The sequence below is a fragment of the Phyllostomus discolor genome, chromosome 10 (assembly GCF_004126475.2).
Source record: "Phyllostomus discolor isolate MPI-MPIP mPhyDis1 chromosome 10, mPhyDis1.pri.v3, whole genome shotgun sequence".
Lineage (NCBI taxonomy): Eukaryota > Metazoa > Chordata > Mammalia > Chiroptera > Phyllostomidae > Phyllostomus > Phyllostomus discolor.
Window position 1 is genome coordinate 58,168,643 of NC_040912.2, and position 18,553 is coordinate 58,187,195.

An 18,553-nucleotide genomic window follows, 5' to 3' on the forward strand; every position below is an offset into this window, starting at 1 on the left:
TTTTTTTTTTTTTTGGTAGGCCTGCATTGCTATGAACTTCCCTCTCAGGATTGCCTCTGCTGTGTCTCATAAGTTTTGGATTGTTGTGAGTTCATTTTCATTTGTTTCTAGAAAGAAATGAAATTGTTTGAATTTCTTCCTTGATCTTATATTCAACCAATTCATCGTTTTTAGCATGTTATTCAGTCTGTATGAATTGGAATGTTTTTGAGTTTTTCCCTTGAGGGTTGTTTTCTAGTTTCAGGCCCTTGTTGTCTGAGAAGATGCTTGATATGATTTTAATTTCTTGAATTTCATGAGGCTTGTGTTGTATCCTATCATGTGGTCTACCTTTGAAAATGTTCCGCATGCATTTTAAAAGAATGTGTATTTTGCTTCTTTGGGATGAAAGGTTCTGTATTTATCACTTAAGTCCATTTGATCTAGGGCATTGTCAGTTCCACAATATCCTTGTTGATATTTTGTTTGGAAGAACTATCCATTTTTGATAGTGGGTTGTTAAAATCCCATATTATAATTGTGTTACTGTCTATCTTTCTTGATGTCCTTCAAGATTTTCCTTATGTAGTTGAGTGTTCCTGTGTTGGGTGAATATATATTTATAATGTTTATATATTCTTGATAGATTCTTCCCTTAAGTATCTTATGAAGTGTTCTTCTGGGTTCTTTATTATAGACTTTGTTTTGAAGTATATTTAGTCAGATATAAGTAATGCTATGCAGGGGTTTTCTCCTGTCCACTTGCTTCGAAAATCTTTTTTCTAACCCTTTGGTTTCAATCTGTGTAGGTCTTTTTTTTTTTTTTTTCCTGAAGTGGGTCTCTTATTGGCAGCATATTTGTGGGTCATATTTTCTTATCCATTCTGCTACCATATGTTTTTTGAGTGGGACATTTACACTTTAGGCTATTATTACTAAGTATTTATTCATCGACATTTTACTCCCTTTGTACCTTTGTTCCTTTGTCTCTCACAGTTTGTCTTCCTCTTCTTAAAGAAGTCCATTTAGTAAAACTTGCAATGCTGTTTTAGTGGAGGTGTATTCTTTTAGCCTTCTTTTGTCTGAGAAGCTCCTTATGTGCCTTCCATTTTAATTGAGAGTCTTGTTGGATAGAATAATCTAGGTTGTAGGCCTTTGCATTTCATTACTTGGAATATTTCTTACCACTCCTTTCTATCTTGTCATGTTTCTGTTGATAAATCAGGGCTAACCTTATCAGGGCTCCCTTGTATGTTTCTCCCTGTTCTTCCCTTGCTGTCTTTAAGATTCTCTCTTTGTCTTTAAATGTTGTCATTTTGATTATGATGTGTCTTGCAGTGGGACTTTTTGGGCTTCTCTTGATTGGGAATCTCTCTTCTTCCTGGACTTGTGTGGCCTTTTCTGTTATAAATTAGGAGAGTTTTCCATCAATAGTTTTTCTAACTCTTCCATCTTTTGGTCCTCTTCTTCTTCTTCTGGTTTCCCTATTATATGCATATTTTTATGTTTCAAGTTTCCTTGAATTTCCCTTTAGACCTGTTCATTCTTTTTCAGTCTTTTTTCCTTTTATTTCCCTTTTTGAGATTTTTTTCTACCTCATATTCCAGCTCACTGATTTGATCCTCTGCTTCATTGAACCTACTTCTGATTCCTTCTACTGTGTTCTTTAATTCAGAAATTGTATTCTTCATTTCTTCTCGGCACTTATTGATTGTTTCTATGTCCTTTTTAATGCAGACATAGTTTGCATTGAGTTCCTCTTAGTTTCCCTGTAGAATTTAGTAATTCTCACTGAGTTCATTGAGCTTCCTAATAACCATTGTTTTGAATTCAATAAATGATAGGTTTTTTTTTTTTTTGCCTCTGTTTCATTTAGCATTCTTTCTGAGGATTCTTCCTTTCCTTTTGATTGGACATTTCTTTGTTTTCCCATTGTTTGTGGGACTGTTCTTGTTTGCTTGTGCTTCTTAAATTGATCTGTTTGAATTCCTGTGTCTGAGGTGTGAACTTCTATGGTGGAAGGCCTGTGAGGTTCCGTGGTGCACTCTCTTTTATCACCTGAACTTGATGCTCTTGGTATATCCTTTATTCCTTTTATGCTGGTTTTCTGGGTGTAATTGAATTTTGACTGTTATTGGATTGTTCTTTCATGGGTCCTTCCCTGCCACTGGTTGACTGAAAGAGATTTTGCCCACCATGTCATGTGTGTTTTTGTCCAGGTGCTGCCTGAACAAAACCACAGAGTCCAAGAAACAAACCCATACCTGCAAATATAACGCCCCCCCCCCCCCCACAATCCCACTATCAATAGCAAATGAACCGGTATTAATAAGGGTATAATGAGATTAAGACTATTATAAGAAATGAGACTGGATATGAGATAACCTACTGAAAGAAGAATGATTTTGATAGGGCAGAAGGAGGAGTATTAATAAGAGTTGAGAGTTGGGGCAAAGGAAATATAGAAGGTAAAATTTACCTCATGAATAAAAAGGGAATGAAGAGTGTGGGATGGAGTATGACAAGGGAAGTGTATAATATTAGGTTTAAATAGAAATTCAAATAACATGAAATAAAATAAAGTTAGAGAGAAAGAAAAGAAGGAAAATAGTAAATAATTAATAAAAATGTAAGAACTGAATTGGAGACAAAGATTCACCACAGTACTATCAACAACACGTGAGCTAAAATTAATATAGGTGGTATGAGAATGAAAGGAAAAAAGAAACAAAGAAAAGACTAAGAGATATTTAGAGGCATGGGAAATGATTTTGAAATTATAGAGGGTGAGGGAATACTAAGAGTGATGAACAAAAACCAGACTCAGTGAGTGAAGAATTAAAATTTCAGATTTAAGGGAAAAAAAGATAAAAAGGAGAATAGAGAAAAATAAAAGGGCAGGATAAAAGAGAAATAGAAGACAAAAAAGCAAAAGAAAAAATGAGCTAAGATCACCTAATTAAATGTTCAGACAAAAAGTAAAGTAGGGGAGAGGTCGAGTAAAATTTGATATGTGAAATACAGAACTGGAGATGCTCTAGAGATAATCTTTTTTTATATAAGGGGTATTTTGGAAACACAATGGAAGTTGGTCCTTTTTAAAAAATATTTTATTTATTTATTTTTAGAAAGGGAAGGTAGGGGGAAAGAGAGAGAGAGAGAAACATCAATGTGCAGTTGCTGGGGGCCGTGGCCTGCAACCCAGGCATGTGCCCTGACTGGGAATTGAACCTGCAATGCTTTGGTTCGTAGCCCACACTCAATGCACTGAGCTACACCAGCCAGGGCTTCTAGAGATAATCTTGAAAAAACAATGCAACAACAACTACCTTTCCCACAACCAACTAGCAAAGTATGTTAAATGTGTAGAAAAAATGTGGGTATTTTAAGAACTGGGTAAAAGGATGTGAAATGACCCTTGACAAGAAAATTTGTTTTGAGTGTGTGAATGTGGAAGAAATAGTAAGACTGTGGAGTGGAAACAAGTTGTAGCTAGAGAGAAAACCAAATTTCAAATGAAAATATTGCAAGAAACGAGGAAGGTAAAATGGGCTAAGAGAAGAGAGGGGCAAAATTTGTGAACTGAAATACACTATAATATAAAATATAGTGACTTAATATATACAAAATTGCTGGACAAGAAATGAATGTTATAAAGTTATGCAGGAAAGAAAATATCACAAATCATGAAGAAGACTACAGTGGCTTTTGTCTCAGTAGCCTCTTGTATTTACCACTGTTTTCTTTTTCTTTCTGGATCTGCCTCTGACAATATAGAATGTTGACTCCATCTGACCTTAGACAGCCTGTTGGATACTTCCAGTGATCTGCTGTCCCTGGCTGTCTCCTTCGATTGTTAATCTGGTGACTTCTCTCAGCAGTCAGGTTTAAGCACCAAAGGGTCAGGGCAGAGCCTCTTCTGGGGTAAGGGCTATTGTTTCCCCTCAGGTTACTGCCACTCAGAGGGGAGTTGTCTGCCTGAGCACAAAGGCTGCTGCTATCTGGGGGATGACTCATCACAGGGATCCCAGCAACTATTCTGTCAGTTCTCTCCCCAAGGCGTCAGTCCACCACCTCTCCTTGAGCACCTCCAGCCCACTTCACCTCCACCTTTGCCAGAGCCCTGGGTAAGTGGCTGCAAATGAAAATTTGTTTGCTGGCCCTTTAAACATCCCTTGTGTCTCTGTCTGTCTCTGGCAGAGAGAAACCCTGATGATTTTCACCACTGGTTGTCATCTGTGTTCTTTTTGGGCTGTGGTGCTCTAGGCTGGGAGTCTTAGCTTAGAGTTTAGACACCAATCTTCTCCAGGAAATCCAAAAGTTCACTTAATTAACTGGCTGGTGCTGCCACCTGTTGGTACCTAGTCAGTGCTCTCGAGTCTTTGCCACACCTTACCAGACAGGTTGTGCCAAAGCTGGTTCTTCTGTCTGTCCAAAGTTATATGCTTCTCTCTGGTTATTGCTCAGTTATTTTTTCTGGGTGATTTGTCCACAATTGAATTGTAATTCCAGATTGGCCCTGGGAGGAGGTCAGTGTGACTTCCATTCACTTCTCTGACATCTTCCCTTCCTCATCTCCTCTCTCTTTTTTCTTTATGAGTCTGGCTAAAGGTTTGTAAATCTTGTTTATCTTTTCAAATAATCAGGTATTAGATTCCTTGATCTTTTGTACTGCATTTTTAGATTCCATTTTTTTTTCATTTATTTCTGCTCTGACCTTTATTATTTCCTTCCATCTACTTACTTGGCTTTGTCTGTTGTTATTTTACTAGGTTCCTTTTACTAGGTTCCTTAAGTGTGGAGTTAGATTATTTATTTGAGTTTTTTCTTGGTTTGGGGGAGATAAAGGCCTGTAAGTTATGAATTTCCCCCTTAGCATTGCTTTCCCTGTGTCACATAGATTTTGGATTGATATGTCCACATTTTCATTTGTTTCAGGGTATATTGATTATTTTATTGATCTCATTGTTGACCCATTCATTGTTTAACAACAAGTTATTTAATTTCCATGACTTCATGTGTTCTCAGTGTTCTTCTTGTGATTGATTTCTAGCTTCATAGCATTATGGTCAGAGAAAATGTTTGGTATGATTTCAATCTTAAATTTATTGAGACTTGCTTTGTGTTATAACATGTAGTCTATCTTAGAAAAGTTCCATGTGCAATGAACTGAATAGTTCAATTGAATTGTATGTATATTCTGCTCTTTTGGAGTGAAATGATCTGAAGATATGAATACATACATTGGATCTAGTGTATTGTTTATGGAGGCTGTCTCCTTGTTGAGTTTCTGCCTGGAAGATCCATCCATTGAAGCCAATGGGTTGTTAAAATCTTGGACTATTACTGTATTTCTGTTTATCTCTCCCTTTATGTTCACAAAGATTTGCTTTACATATTTGGGTGTTCCTATGTTGGGTACCTAAATATTTACCAGAGTTATATCCCTTTGTTGGATTGTTCTCTGTATCATTATGTAGTACCCTCCTTTGTCTCTTACCATAGCCTTGGTTTTAAAGTCTACTTTGTCAGATATAAGTACTGCTAACCCAGCCTTTTTTCCTTTCCATATTCAATACCTTTTTCCATCTCTTTAGTTTTAGTCTGTATGTATCTTGTTGGGTCTCTTGGAGGGAGAATATATATGAGCCTAGTTTTCTTTCAGCTAACCTATTTCATTTGGTTGGGGCATTTAAGCCATATACATTTGCAATTATTATTGGCACAAACATACGTATTGTCATTCTATTGTTAGACTGTTTTCCTCTGGGTTTTTATTTTCTTACTTTTCTTTCTTTCTTTTTTTTTTATTTTAATCATTGTTCAAGTACAGTTTTCTCCCCCCTACTCCCCTTCCAGCCCACCAACCTAACCCTCCCCCCTTCCCCCCATTGCCCCCCACCTCTAGTTTTAGTCCATGTGTCCTACAAATTTGTTCCTGTAAACCCTAGCCATTGCCCCCTGAAATTCCCTCTTCTCTCCCCTCTGGCCACTGTCAGACTATCCCCTATTTCAGTGTCTTTGGTTATATTTGCTAGTTTTTTGTTTTGTTTGTTGTTTAGATTCCTGTTAAAGGTGAGATCATATGGTATTTGTCTTTCACTGCCTGGCTTGTTTCGCTTAGCATAATGCTTTCCAGTTCCATCCACGCTGTTGCAAAGGGTATGAGCTCCTTCTTTCTTTCTGCTGCATAGAATTCCATTGTGTAAATGTACCATAGCTTTTTGATCCATTCATTTACTGATGGGCATCTAGGTTGCTTCCAGCACCTAGCTATTGTAAATTGTGCTGCTATGAACATCGGGGTGCAAAGGTTCTTTGTATTGGTGTTTTAGTGTTCTTAGGATAGAGTCCCAGCAATGGAATTGCTGGGTCAAAAGGCAGATCCATTTTTAGTTTCTGAGGAAGTTCCAAACTGCTTTCCATAGTGGTTGTACCAGTCTGCAGTCCCACCAACAGTGCACTAGGGACCCCCCTTTCTCCACATCCTCTCCAACACTTGTTGTTTGTTGCTTTGTTTATGATGGCCATTCTGACTGGTGTGAAGTGGTATCTCATTCTGGTTTTAATCTGCATCTCTCTGATGGCTAGAGATATTGAGCATTGCTTCACGTGTCTTTGGATTTTCTGTATGTCCTCCTTGGAGAAGTGTCTGTTCAAGTCCTTTGCCCATTTTTAATTGGGTTACTTGTCTTCTTAGAGTGGAGTCGTGTAAGTTCTTTATATATTTTGGAGAGTAAACCCTTGTCTGAGGTATCATTGGCAAATATGTTTTCCCATACAGTTGGTTCTCTTTTTATTTTGATACTGTTTTCCTTAGCTGTGCAAAAGCTTTAATTTTGATGAGGTCCCATTTGTTTATTCTTTCTTTATGTCCCTTGGTCTAGGAGACAAGTCAGTAAAAAACGCAGTTTCACGCAGTTTCTGCGTGAAATATCTGAGATTTTCCTACCTACGTTCTCTTCTAGGACTTTAATGGTGTCACACTTTATATTTAAGTCTTTTATCCACCTTGAATCTATTTTTGTATAAGGTGTAAGTTGGTGCTTGAGTTTCATTTTTTTGCACGTAGCTGTCCAGTTCCCCCAACACCATTTGTTGAAGAGGCTATTTTTATTCCATTTTATGTTGCTGCTTCCTTTGTCAAATATTAATTGACTGTAGAGGCTTGGGTTTATTTCTGGGCTCTCTGTTCTGTTCCATTGGTCCATGTGCCTGTTTTTATACCAGTACCAGGCTGTTTTGAGTACAGTGGCCTTGTAGTATAGTTTGGTATCAGGTATTGTGATCCCTCCTACTTTACTCTTCTTTCTCAAAATTGCAGCAGCTATTCGGGGTCATTTATGGTTCCATATAAATTGTTGAAGTGTTTGTTCTATGTCTGTGAAATATGCCATTGGTACTTTAATAGGTATTGTATTGAATGTGTAAATTGCTTTTGGTAGTATGGACATTTTGATGATATTAATTCTTCCAATCCATGAACACGGTATATGTTTCCATTTGTTTGTGTCTTCCTTGATTTCTTTCCTCAGTGTTATGTAGTTTTCTGAATACAGGTCTTTACCTCTTTGGTTAGGTTTATTCCTAAGTATTTATTTTTCTTTTTGCTATTTCAAATGGGATTTTTCCTTGATCTCTGCTTCTGCTGTTTCATTGTTGGTGTACAGGAATGCCTTTGATTTCTGGATATTGACTTTGTATCCTGCTGTTTTATGAAATTCATTTATTAGGTCAAGCAGTTTTTGGTGGAGTCTATAGGATTTTCTATGTACACTATCGTGTCATCTGCAAACAGTGACAGTTTTGTTTCCTCCTTTCCGATTTGGATTCCTTTTATTTCTTTTTCTTGTCTGATTGCTGTGGCTAGAACTTTCAGTACTATGTTGAATAGAAGTGGTGAAAGTGGACATCCTTGTCTTGTTCCTGTTCTTAGTGGAAAAGATTTTAATTTTTGCCCATTGAGTATGATGTTGGCTGTAGGTTTCTCATATATGGCCTTTATTATGTTGAGGAATGCTCCCTCTATTCCCACTTTACTGAGTGTTTTTATCATAAATGGGTGCTGTACCTTATCAAATGCTTTTTCTGCATCTATTGATGTGATCATGTGGTTTTTGTCTTTACTTTTGTTTATGTGTTGTATTACATTTACTGATTTGCGAATATTGTACCATCCTTGCATACCTGGAATGAATCCCACTTGGTCATGGTGTATGATCTTCTTAATGTACTGTTGGATGCAGTTTGCCAGTATCTTGTTGAGGATTTTAGGGTCAATGTTCATCAGCGATATTGGCCTGTAGTTTCCTTTCTTTGTTGTGTGTTTATCTGGTTTTGGAATTAAGATGATATTGGCCTCATAAAAAGAGTTTGGGAGTCTTCCATCTTTTTGGATTTTTTGAAATAGTCTGTGAAGGATAGGTGTTAGTTCTTCCTTAAATGCTTTGTAGAATTCCTCCTGTGAAACCATCTGGTCCAGGGCTTTTGTGTGTTGGGAGTTTTTTGATTACTGCTTCAATTTCTTTTGCTGTTATTGGATTGTTCAGGCTTTCTGCTTCCATTTTATTGAGTTTTGGAAGATTATATTTTTCTAGAAATTTGTCTATTTCATCTAGGTTTTCAAATTTCTTGGCATACAGGTCTTGTAGTAATTTCTTACAACCCTTTGTATTTCTGTGGTATCTGTTGTAATCTCTCCTCTTTCATTTCTGATTGTGTTTATTTGGGTTTTCTCTCTTTTTTTCTTGATGAGTCTGCTTAAAGGCTTGTCGATTTTGTTTATCTTTTCAAAGAACGAACTCTTGGATTCATTGGTCTTTAGAATTGTGCTTTTAGTCTCTATGTCATTTAATTCTGCTCTGATCTTGATTATTTCCTTCCTTCTGCTTGCTCTGGGCTGTCTTTGTTGTTGTTCCTCGAGTTCTTGTAGATGTAGGGTTAGGTTGTTTGTTTGAAATGTTTCTAACTTTTTTAGGTGGGCCTGTATCTCTATGAAATTCCCTCCCAGGACTGCCTTGGCTGTGCCCCATAAGTTTTGGGTTGTTGTGAGTTCATTTTCATTGGTTTCCAAAAACCGTTTGATTTCTTCCCTAATATCATTCTTGACCCATTCATTGTGTAATAGCATGCTGTTTAATCTCCATGAATTTGAGTGTTTTGGGTTTTTTTCCTTGGGCTTGGTTTCTAGTTTCAGTCCCTTGTGATCCGAGAAAATGTTTGGTATGATTTCAATTTTTTTCAAATTGTTGAGGCTTGTTTTGTGTCCTATCATGTGGTCAATCTTTGAGAATGTTCCATGTACATTTGAAAAAAATATGTATTTAGCTTCTTTGGGATGGAGGGTTCTGTAAATATCAGTAAAGCCCAGTTCGTCTAGGGTATTGTTCAATGCCACAATATCTTTGTTGATATTTTGTTTGGAAGATCTGTCCATTTTTTACAGTGGGGTGTAAAATCCCCCACAATAATTGTGTTGCTGTCCATATCTTTCTTGAAGTCCTCTATGACTTTCTTTATGTATTTGGGTGCTCCTATGTTGGGTGCATATATATTTACAATATTTATATCTTCTTGGTGAATTCTTCCCTTGAGTATTATGAAATGACCTTCTGGGTCTCTCTTTATTGCCCTTCTTTGGAAGTCTATTTTGTCAGATATGAGTATTGCTACCCCGGCTTTTTTTTTCCTGTCCATTTGCTTGGAAAATTTGTTTCCAGCCCTTCACTTTCAACCTGTGCAGATCTTTTATCCTGAGGTGGGTCTCTAGTAGACAGCATATGTGTGGGTCATGGTTTCTTATCCAATCAGCTATTCTATGTCTTTTGATTGGACCATTTAATCCATTTACATTTAAGGTTATTATTGATAGATACTTATTCATTGCCTTTTATGTACGTGTTATCCTCTCTCACTCTCCCTTTTCCTTTCTTTCCTTAAAGCAGTCCCTTTAGCATCTCTTGCGGAGCTGGTTTAGTGGAGGTGTATTCTCTTAGACTTCTTTTGTCTGAGAAGCTTCTTATTTGGCCTTCTATCTTAATTGAGAGCCTTGCTGGGTAAAGTAGCCTTGGTTGCAGGCCTCTGGTTCTCATTACTTGGATTATTTCTTGCCATTCTCTTCTGGCTTGGAGTGTTTCCATTGAGAAGTCAGCTGTTAGCCTTATTGGGGCTCCCTTGTATGTTACTTCCTGTTTCTCCCTTGCTGCCTTTAAGATTCTCTCTTTGTCTTGAAATTTTGCCATTTTAATTATGATGTGTCTTCAGGTGGGCCTCTTTGGGTTCCTCTTGATTGGGACTCTCTGTGTTTCCTGGATTTGTGTGACTTTTTGTCTCATCAAATTAGGGAAGTTTTCCATCATCACTTGTTCAACTAGGTTTTCTATCCCTTGTTCTTCCTCTTCTCCTTCTGGTATCCCTATTATACCAATATTATTACGTTTCATATTGTCTTGCATTGCTCTTAATCCCTCTTCATTTTTTCTGAGCCTCTTTTCCTTTTCTTGCTCTTTCTGGGCGTTTTCTTCCACTTTGTCCTCTAGCTCGCTGATCCGATCTTCTGCTTCATGGATCCTGCTTTTCATTCCTTCTACTGTGTTCTTCAGTTCAGAAATTGTATTCTTCATTTCCTCTTGGCCGTTGTTGAGCATTTCTATTTCCTTTTTTATGCTGATGTAGTTTTCATTGAGTTCATTGTAGCTTCCCTGTAGTTTCTCGTAGCTCATTGTGAGCTCATTGAGCTTCCTGACAATCACTGCTTTGAATTCAATATCTGATAATTGAGTTGCCTCTGTTTCATTTAGCATTCTTTTTGAGGCTTCCCCCTTTCCTTTCGTTTGGGGATTATTTCTTTGTCTTCCCATTGTTTGCGAGACTCTTCTTGCTCATCTCAGCTTCTTATATTGATCTGTTCTGGCTCCCTGGGTTTATGTTGTGAACTTCTTTAGTAGAGTAGCAGTGAATTTCAGTGATGCTGTTTCCTTGATCCTCCAAGCTCACTGCTCTTGGGCTGTCATTTAAGTTGGCTTTGTGTTTGCCTTTGGGTTTTGATTGTTATTGAGTCTTTCTTTGGTGGTTCCTTCCCACCAGCTGGTTAAACGTGGGTCACTCTGTCCACCACCTTCTGTATTTTGTTGTGCTGGTGAGGGCAGGTTGTGTTGAAGCTGGTTCTTCTGTGTGTACAAGGTTTAAAGAAATCTTGTTCAGTTGTTTGTATTGGGTACTGTCTCTACTGTTTAGTTGTATTTCCAGATAAGTCCTGGGTTGAGGTTTGTGTGGTTACTACTCCCTCCTTCACGTTCTTCTGCTGTTATCTGTTAGTGGTTCCTTTGTTGTTGGGTTTCCTCTTCCAGTGGGTATCCTGGTGTTCACCTCATCCACCTATTCTTTTTTGTCCTCAGTTGGAGGGGAAGGCAAAATGGTTTAAGACAGCAACAGAGAATTCTATGCTATTTACAGTAGTATCAAGTAGGGAAGATATAGGAGATCCTGTGACTATGTATAGTGTTAACCGTGGTCTTCCACCCAGCCAGCTGATTTTTAGAAAGGATGGAAAGAAGATAAGGCTCTTGTTGGGGGAGGAAGGTTTCTGAGTTGGATCTATAAAGCAGGGAGGTTGTGGGCGGTCAGATTCTGGGGTAAGGTGAGAGTAAAGGATAGTAAATAGGTGTAGTGTGTGAGAGAATAGAGTTAACCACTACAGTAATAGAGTTCAGGAAACTGAAATGGGCTAAGATCTGGTGGGGGGTGGTGTTGTCAAGTAATTACAATTGCATGGAACAGCAGTTATTTACAATAATATTATGACCACATTCATATGGCAGAGTCTATGAGATCTAGGTAACAAGAATAGGGAGTACAGAACATCGAGTAGTATGCTGATGGGACACAGGTGAGTTAAAGGACAGTAGACTAGTAATACAGTATAGAAAGAGATATCAGGGGAAAGCTGTCAGGTCATACAATATATCCAGCCTAGCAAAGCAGTCTATACAAAAAGAAGAGGGATATAAAAATACTGTTGAAAAAAAGATGTAGGAACACTGGACAAATAATAATAATACAAATATGGAATAACTTGCAGGTTCTCTGTAATAGCAGAGTGAAATTTGTCTCACTGTCCCAGCTGTTGTGATGCCCTTTCTTTGGGTTCAACTTTGGTCTTTTCACAGATCCAGGATTTTGTCGCACTTGTAGGTATTTAGGAAAAAATTAAAAAAAAATAAAAAATAGAAAAGGCAGACAAAGGAAGGAAGAAGAGGTAAAATTGGAGGACAGGAAGGAGGAAGGAATAAAACAAGAAATCAGGTAAGAGAGGAAAAAGAAATCAAAAGAGAATAAAAACAATAAAACTTAAAAAATTAAAAATTGTTAAAAAATTGAATCAAATTAAAAAGTCTCTTGATTTCAAAGTGGCCAAACCAGTTTTTCTGTTCTTGCTGGTTGAAGCAGGCTGAAGGATGATTTGTTTGGCTTTTCTTCTTGGCCCATGGAGTTCGCACTGGCTCCTCAGCTTGGGCCCTGGGTGTGGGATCAGGTCTTTCCCCAGGGTTACTGCTGCAGGCTGGTGTGCGGGGGATGCTCTCCTTACAGGCGCACCCCTGCACCGGTGCTCCTGTGCGCGGGTGCGGCCTGTCCGCTGGTGGGCTGGTGCGCGGGTGGGCCGGTGCGGACCGCGTGCCTTTGCGCCCATGCCTGCGTGCTCACACTGGGGCGGCCGACAGGGCTAGAGCCACTGAGCACTCTAGGAGAATTCCCAAAACAGTGTCCCTGTCCCATTCACTCCTTCCTCTACAAGAAATTCCTCCCGTTCGAGCCCACTGCTCCCACAGTGGCCTGGCTTCTCTCACCGCCAAAGCTCCAGCCAGAACGGTGACCCTGGGAGTCCGGATCCGCTGTGCGACTCGGCTCCTCCGGTGTCCACTGCCTCCAAAGCTGCACACCACCCCTGTGTGCTTGCCAGCACCTGGATTCCTCCCGGAGCCGCTCAGACCTTGCTCGGCTGGGGAGGGAGCAGTTGACCTGGCTCTCTCCCAAGAACCCTATGGTAAACCCAGCAGCGCCCCGGCCCGGGGCTGCAGCCCTGGGACCACACGCTTGTCCTGGGACCCTACCTTGTTGCAGCACCCCCCTTAGGATCCGTTCTTTGCTCTCTCAGTTCTGCCACAATCCTTGGTCCTCTGTTTTCAAAAATGCTGAAATATGTTTGTTGCTTGCCCCTCTACTCCATAGATCGGCCAGGATCCTCTCACCTGAGCAGAGGAAAGCCGAATCTGCTCCCTCCTACTCCGACGCCATCTTCGATCCCTGGGTTTTTATTTTCTTTCTCTTTAACTTCTTTTTCTTAAAACAAGCCCTTGAACACTTGTTGCAGTACTGGTTTGGTGTTTACAAACACCTTTAGCTCTTTCTTGTCTTGGAAGCTCCTTATTTCTTCTTGATTTTAAATGATAGTCTTGCTGGGTGAAGTAACCTTGGTTGTAGTTCCTTGCTTTTCATCCCCTTGAATATTTCATGCCATTCCCTTCCAGCCTGAAATTTTCTGTTGAGTAATCAGATGCCAGTGGTATTAGTGTTCCCTTGTAGGTAGTTACCTGCTTTTCTCCTGAGGCTTTTAGGATTCCCTCCTTGTCTTTAAGCCATGTCATTTTAATTATGACGTGTCTCAGCATAGGCCTCTTTGCATCCAGCTTGTTTGGGACTATCTGAGCTTCCTGGACCTGTGTGTCTTTTTCCTTCACCAGATTAGGAAAATTTTTGGTCATTTTTTTCTTCAAATGAGTTCTTGATCCCCTGCTCACTCTCTTCTCTTTCTATTCTTCTCATAATGCATATATTGTTATGCTTCATATTTTCCAAAGTGTCTCTTAAGCTCTGCTCATTTTTTTTTAATTCTTTTTTCTTTCTTCTGCTCTGCCTGGGTGTTTTTTTTTCTACTTTGTCTTCCAAATCACTGATGTGATCCTTTATTTTATCTAACCTACTGTTTATTACTTCCAATGTATTATTTATTTCAGATATTACATTTTTTATTTCTGGCTGGTCTTTTTTTATGGTTTCTATGTCATTGTTCATGTTGTTGAATGCCCTTATAATCATTACTCTAAACTCTATTGGATAAATTGCTTGCCTCCATTTTATCTGGGTTTTTCTGGAGAATTCTCTTTTTATTTCTTTTGGGATCTGTTTCTTTTTCTTTCTATTTTGTTCTTTGTATTTTCCACATTAATTGTTAAACCAATCAGTCATTAAACTGATCTGTTATTAAGCTAATCAAGCTATAATCAGTAGTCTTGTTTAAGCTTCTCAAATTGTGGCAGAGTAATTCCTGCAGGAGGGGTTCTTGCTTCCCCACAGGCTGATGCCACTTGGAGAGGAGTTCTCCTCCTGAGAAAGTTGGTTTCTGCAGTATGGGGAATGACTTAGCATAGGCATCCATGTGGTTGTTTCTTCAGTTCTCTCTCCAGAGCCACCAACCACAGACTTTCTTCAAGCATCTCTAGGCCACTCTGACCTCTCTTTGCCAGGTAAGTGGCTACAAATGAAATTTTGTGTGGTGGCCCTTTAAGAGGCTCTCTGAGACTCCAGCTATCTCTCCCTGGCAGAAAGAAATCCTGCTGCTTTTCACAGCTGGAAGATATCTGGGTTCCATTTTGGCTTTGGTGCTGTAGGTTGGGGATCCCATCTTGGGGTTTAGACTAGACTCCATGCTTCTCATGGGGAACACCCAGACACTGAAATACCCTTCTGGTGCTTCCCTTGCTGTTCATGGGAGCCCAGCTCACTCTCTCATGTCTCTCAACTCCCTGTTAGTCATGTTGTGGTGAGTGTTTTTTTTTCTGTCCATCCATAGGCATTTTCTCTAAAGAGTTCAAATTGAATCTCATTGTTTATATTTTCCAGTGCCTTGTTTTTCCACTTAGTTTTTCAAGTATCTTTTCATTTATGTGCACATTTGCCCCTTTCTTTTTAATGACAGCCAGAGTTCTCTGATTCAAATATTTGCCATACTTCATTTATCTGCTTTCCTATCAATAGACATGTTTAGTCCTTCCAGTCTTATGCTACTGTTAATAATTCTCCAATGAACATACCTATAATCATTGTTGTCATGGTTATAAGGCTTCTGTCCAGCTAGTGTTCAGTTGGTTATTTAGGATGATTTCTCTATGATTTAGTTGTAATTCCAGATTAGTCCTGGGAGGAGGTTAGTGTAGCTTCCACTTACTCCTCTACCATCTCGGATCTTCTTGAAGGCACATCCTTAATGTCAGTGTTTTATAGGTTACAGTAAAATGTCAGTGTTTTATAGGTTAAGTATCAAATATTTAATTTGATACTTAATGAATTACTTTTCTTAGAAATAATTAAATTTCTTGGGAAGAGAATTATGCTAAAAATCTGAAATGTATGGTGTCTGTATCAATAAATATGCCAATTGAGGAAGTTTGTTATCCTCACCTAAGGGCATTATTTTCATTGCTCTTAGAGAGAGAGGAAGAGCAAGAAGAAGGGAGAGAGAGAAATATTGATGCAAGAGAGAAGCATGGATGGGTTGCCTTTCCATATGTGCCTGGATGGGGATTTTATGCACCGGGACTGTGATCCAACCCACAACACTTTTGTTATGGGATGATGCTCAAACCAGCGGAACCACACCAGCCAGGAATAGGATGTTTTTGATGAGGAAATTCTAGCTGACTTAAGCCATGTGGAAATTTACATTATTAATAAAAATATTAAAAACTAATATCCTAAAAACTGGTGCAAACCAACAAGCATTATGAGTTATCTCCCAATTAAGAGTCTTGGAATGAGGCTGACATTTTTCTCCATCACCTCACTTGCTCTTAAGGCTTAACTGTGAGGCTGTAATGGGGAGAAGAAAGCAGGAAGGGTGGGACTGATGCAAAGCAGGGGAGGGGAAAACAACTACTTGTAATTCTTTCCAGTATTTTTTCTGTTTGTATTATTTATATTATTGTGATTGTGAATTACACATTTTCTGCTCTTGTCACTGTAAAAGAAACATTTTATCATATCATTTAATGTTTTAAGATTATATTATAATTACATATATGTAGTTGTAATGTTTTATTGTAATAAAAATATAAACTATTGAATCATATGTGTATAGTACAGTGTACCTGGCCTATTGTTTAGCATTTCAGTTAAGAAAAACATTACAATACCCTTCACAATGGAATTATTGGACCAAAGATATAGGTATTTTGAGGATTTAAGACAGTTACAAGGGGCTGGCTTCTCACTCAGACAAGTCTTCTTTGGGGATTTGATTCTCAAGAATAGAATGTCCGTAAATTTAGTTTTGTCAATACCAAGAATTATGGGCTCGTAGGCATTATATAAACACTTACTAAAGCTAAATTTTAATAAAAATTAGAAGTTCTATTTGGACTATGTGGAAATCATTAGTGCTGCTTGCCAAATATTTCTGCTATCACTCAGACACGATGTAGGATACTACATCCTTCTCCCTATGGTTGGCTTGTGCATGTTTCTAGTTCTGATGAGGGTTTGGGCTTGGAAGAAAGCACCTTTACAGGAAAAAGACCCTCTGGAATTCTCTTTCTCTTTATCACTGTTGCTGGCAAAATTAGAGAGGGTATGTGATGGCTTCATCAACCTGGCTCTCTGAGTGACTAATAATTAGAGACCTCTGTGAGCCAACAATAACAATATGAGCAAGGGATAAAAGTCTAGGAATTTTGTTGTTACTGCAGCATGCCCCAGACCACCCTGAGTGGTACAGAAGAAATGTTAATATTAGCACATTCAACATATTTAAACTCTGTAAATAGAAATCAGCTAATTCAAATATTGTTATTAGGAATTAATACAAATAAAATAATTACACTTTTCGGTGGTCTTGCAACTCTTAAGGTATTGTAAAGTTCAATGTTAATTAAGACTTTCTTATCTCAGGTAGCCTGAGCTAGGCAATGTCAACGTTTACCTTCCTCTCCTTTTCTGTACTTTACTCATTATTGCCTTTATTTTATTATTTTTTACTCTTTTTTATTGTTCTTCAATTACAGTTGTCTCTACTTTACCCTTACTACTCTCCCCTACCCTATGCACCCCCACCTCCTACATTCAATCCTTCCCTCCCAGTTGTCTTTGTCCATGGGTCATTTATACACATTCCTTGATGACCCTACCCTTTCTTTTCCCCATCATCCCCCTTCCCCCTCCCCTATGGTTACTGTAAGTTTATGTAGTATGTTGTTTTAAAATTAACAATTTAGAATTAAATGAAAAATATCTGCTTTGTCCCCTTCCTCTACCAGCTCACTTCTTAGAGTTTAGTTTGGAGTGTACCCCTCCAGGCATTTTCTCTAAAAAGTTCAAATTGAGTCTCGTTTATATTTTCCAATGCCTTGATTTTCCACTTAGTTTTTCAAGTATCTTTTCATTTCTGTACACATTTGCCCGTTTCTTTTTAATGACAGCCAGAGTTCTCTGATTCAAAGATTTGCCATACTTCATTTAGCTGCTTTCCTATTAATAGACATGTTTGGTCCTTCCAGTCTTATGCTACTGTTAATAATTCTCCAATGAACATACCTATGAAAATATATGTTTTGCACACCTGTGCAAGTTAATCCAGAGGGAGAATTCCTAGAAGTAAAATTCTGCTTTGATGGGAATTTGCAGTTTAAATGTCAATAAATATTGCCAATTCCCTTCCCAAAGGTTGTATCAATTTAAATTCCCATCAAGGCAGTGTGAAAGTTCTTGTCTTTTCCCCCTCTCAATAATGTGGGGTATTATCAATCTTTTATAAATTTCTGCCATTGTAATCACAAAAATATTTAATTATGATTTAAAGTGCATTTTCTTTATTATAAGTGATTGCGCTTTTTTATTTTAAGTATGTTAATACTTTTAGTCAAGTATGGTCATGCCTGGGTAGCTTCTTTCTTTTTAAGTGAGTTGAATTTATTACTTGAATCTCAGAGATTAACCACATATTTTTAAGCACTGAGGAAGTACCTCATTGTGACATTATTCATGAATAAACAGGGATTGGAGCCACTGGAATGTTTTACCATAACTTTATCCAAAGCACATGGACTGGAAATTGGTGAGCCCTCACAACTCTCAGTTAATTCATATGACATTATTTCATTGCAGCAATTCAGCTTTGTGTCATTGCCCACTGACGTGCTGGAAATTGAGGTGAAGGACAAGTTTGCCAAGAGCCGTCCTATCATCAAGCGCTTCTTGGGAAAGCTTTCAACGCCAGTTCAAAGACTCCTGGAAAGACACGCCATAGGGTAAACATGTGATTAAAACCTCAGTAGCACTAAACTTTAGCTAGTAGGCCTGAAACCTGCAAAAATATAGTCTCAAAGAAACTCAAAATAAAATGAAATGATGATGTTAAGTTTCCTTGACTTCGCTCATTGTTGTTTGAGTCACAACATTCAATCAAACAAACCCTTTCCTTTGTTCTTGTTTATGTATCATTGGTTTCTGATACAAGAGCATAAAAAAATTATAAGACACAATATTGAAAAGGTCCTTAATTCCCTTATTTTTTACATGTAGAAAT

At 38.3% G+C, this 18,553-nt stretch overlaps 1 protein-coding gene across 1 annotated transcript in view; it reads left to right on the forward strand.

The window, feature by feature from the left end:
- HECW1 (HECT, C2 and WW domain containing E3 ubiquitin protein ligase 1) overlaps nt 1-18,553 on the forward strand; it is a 583,340-nt gene that overhangs the window by 309,585 nt on the left and 255,202 nt on the right. The window contains 1 exon segment of the mRNA XM_028525426.2: nt 18,133-18,275. Coding sequence (XP_028381227.1) covers nt 18,133-18,275 — 143 coding nt within the window.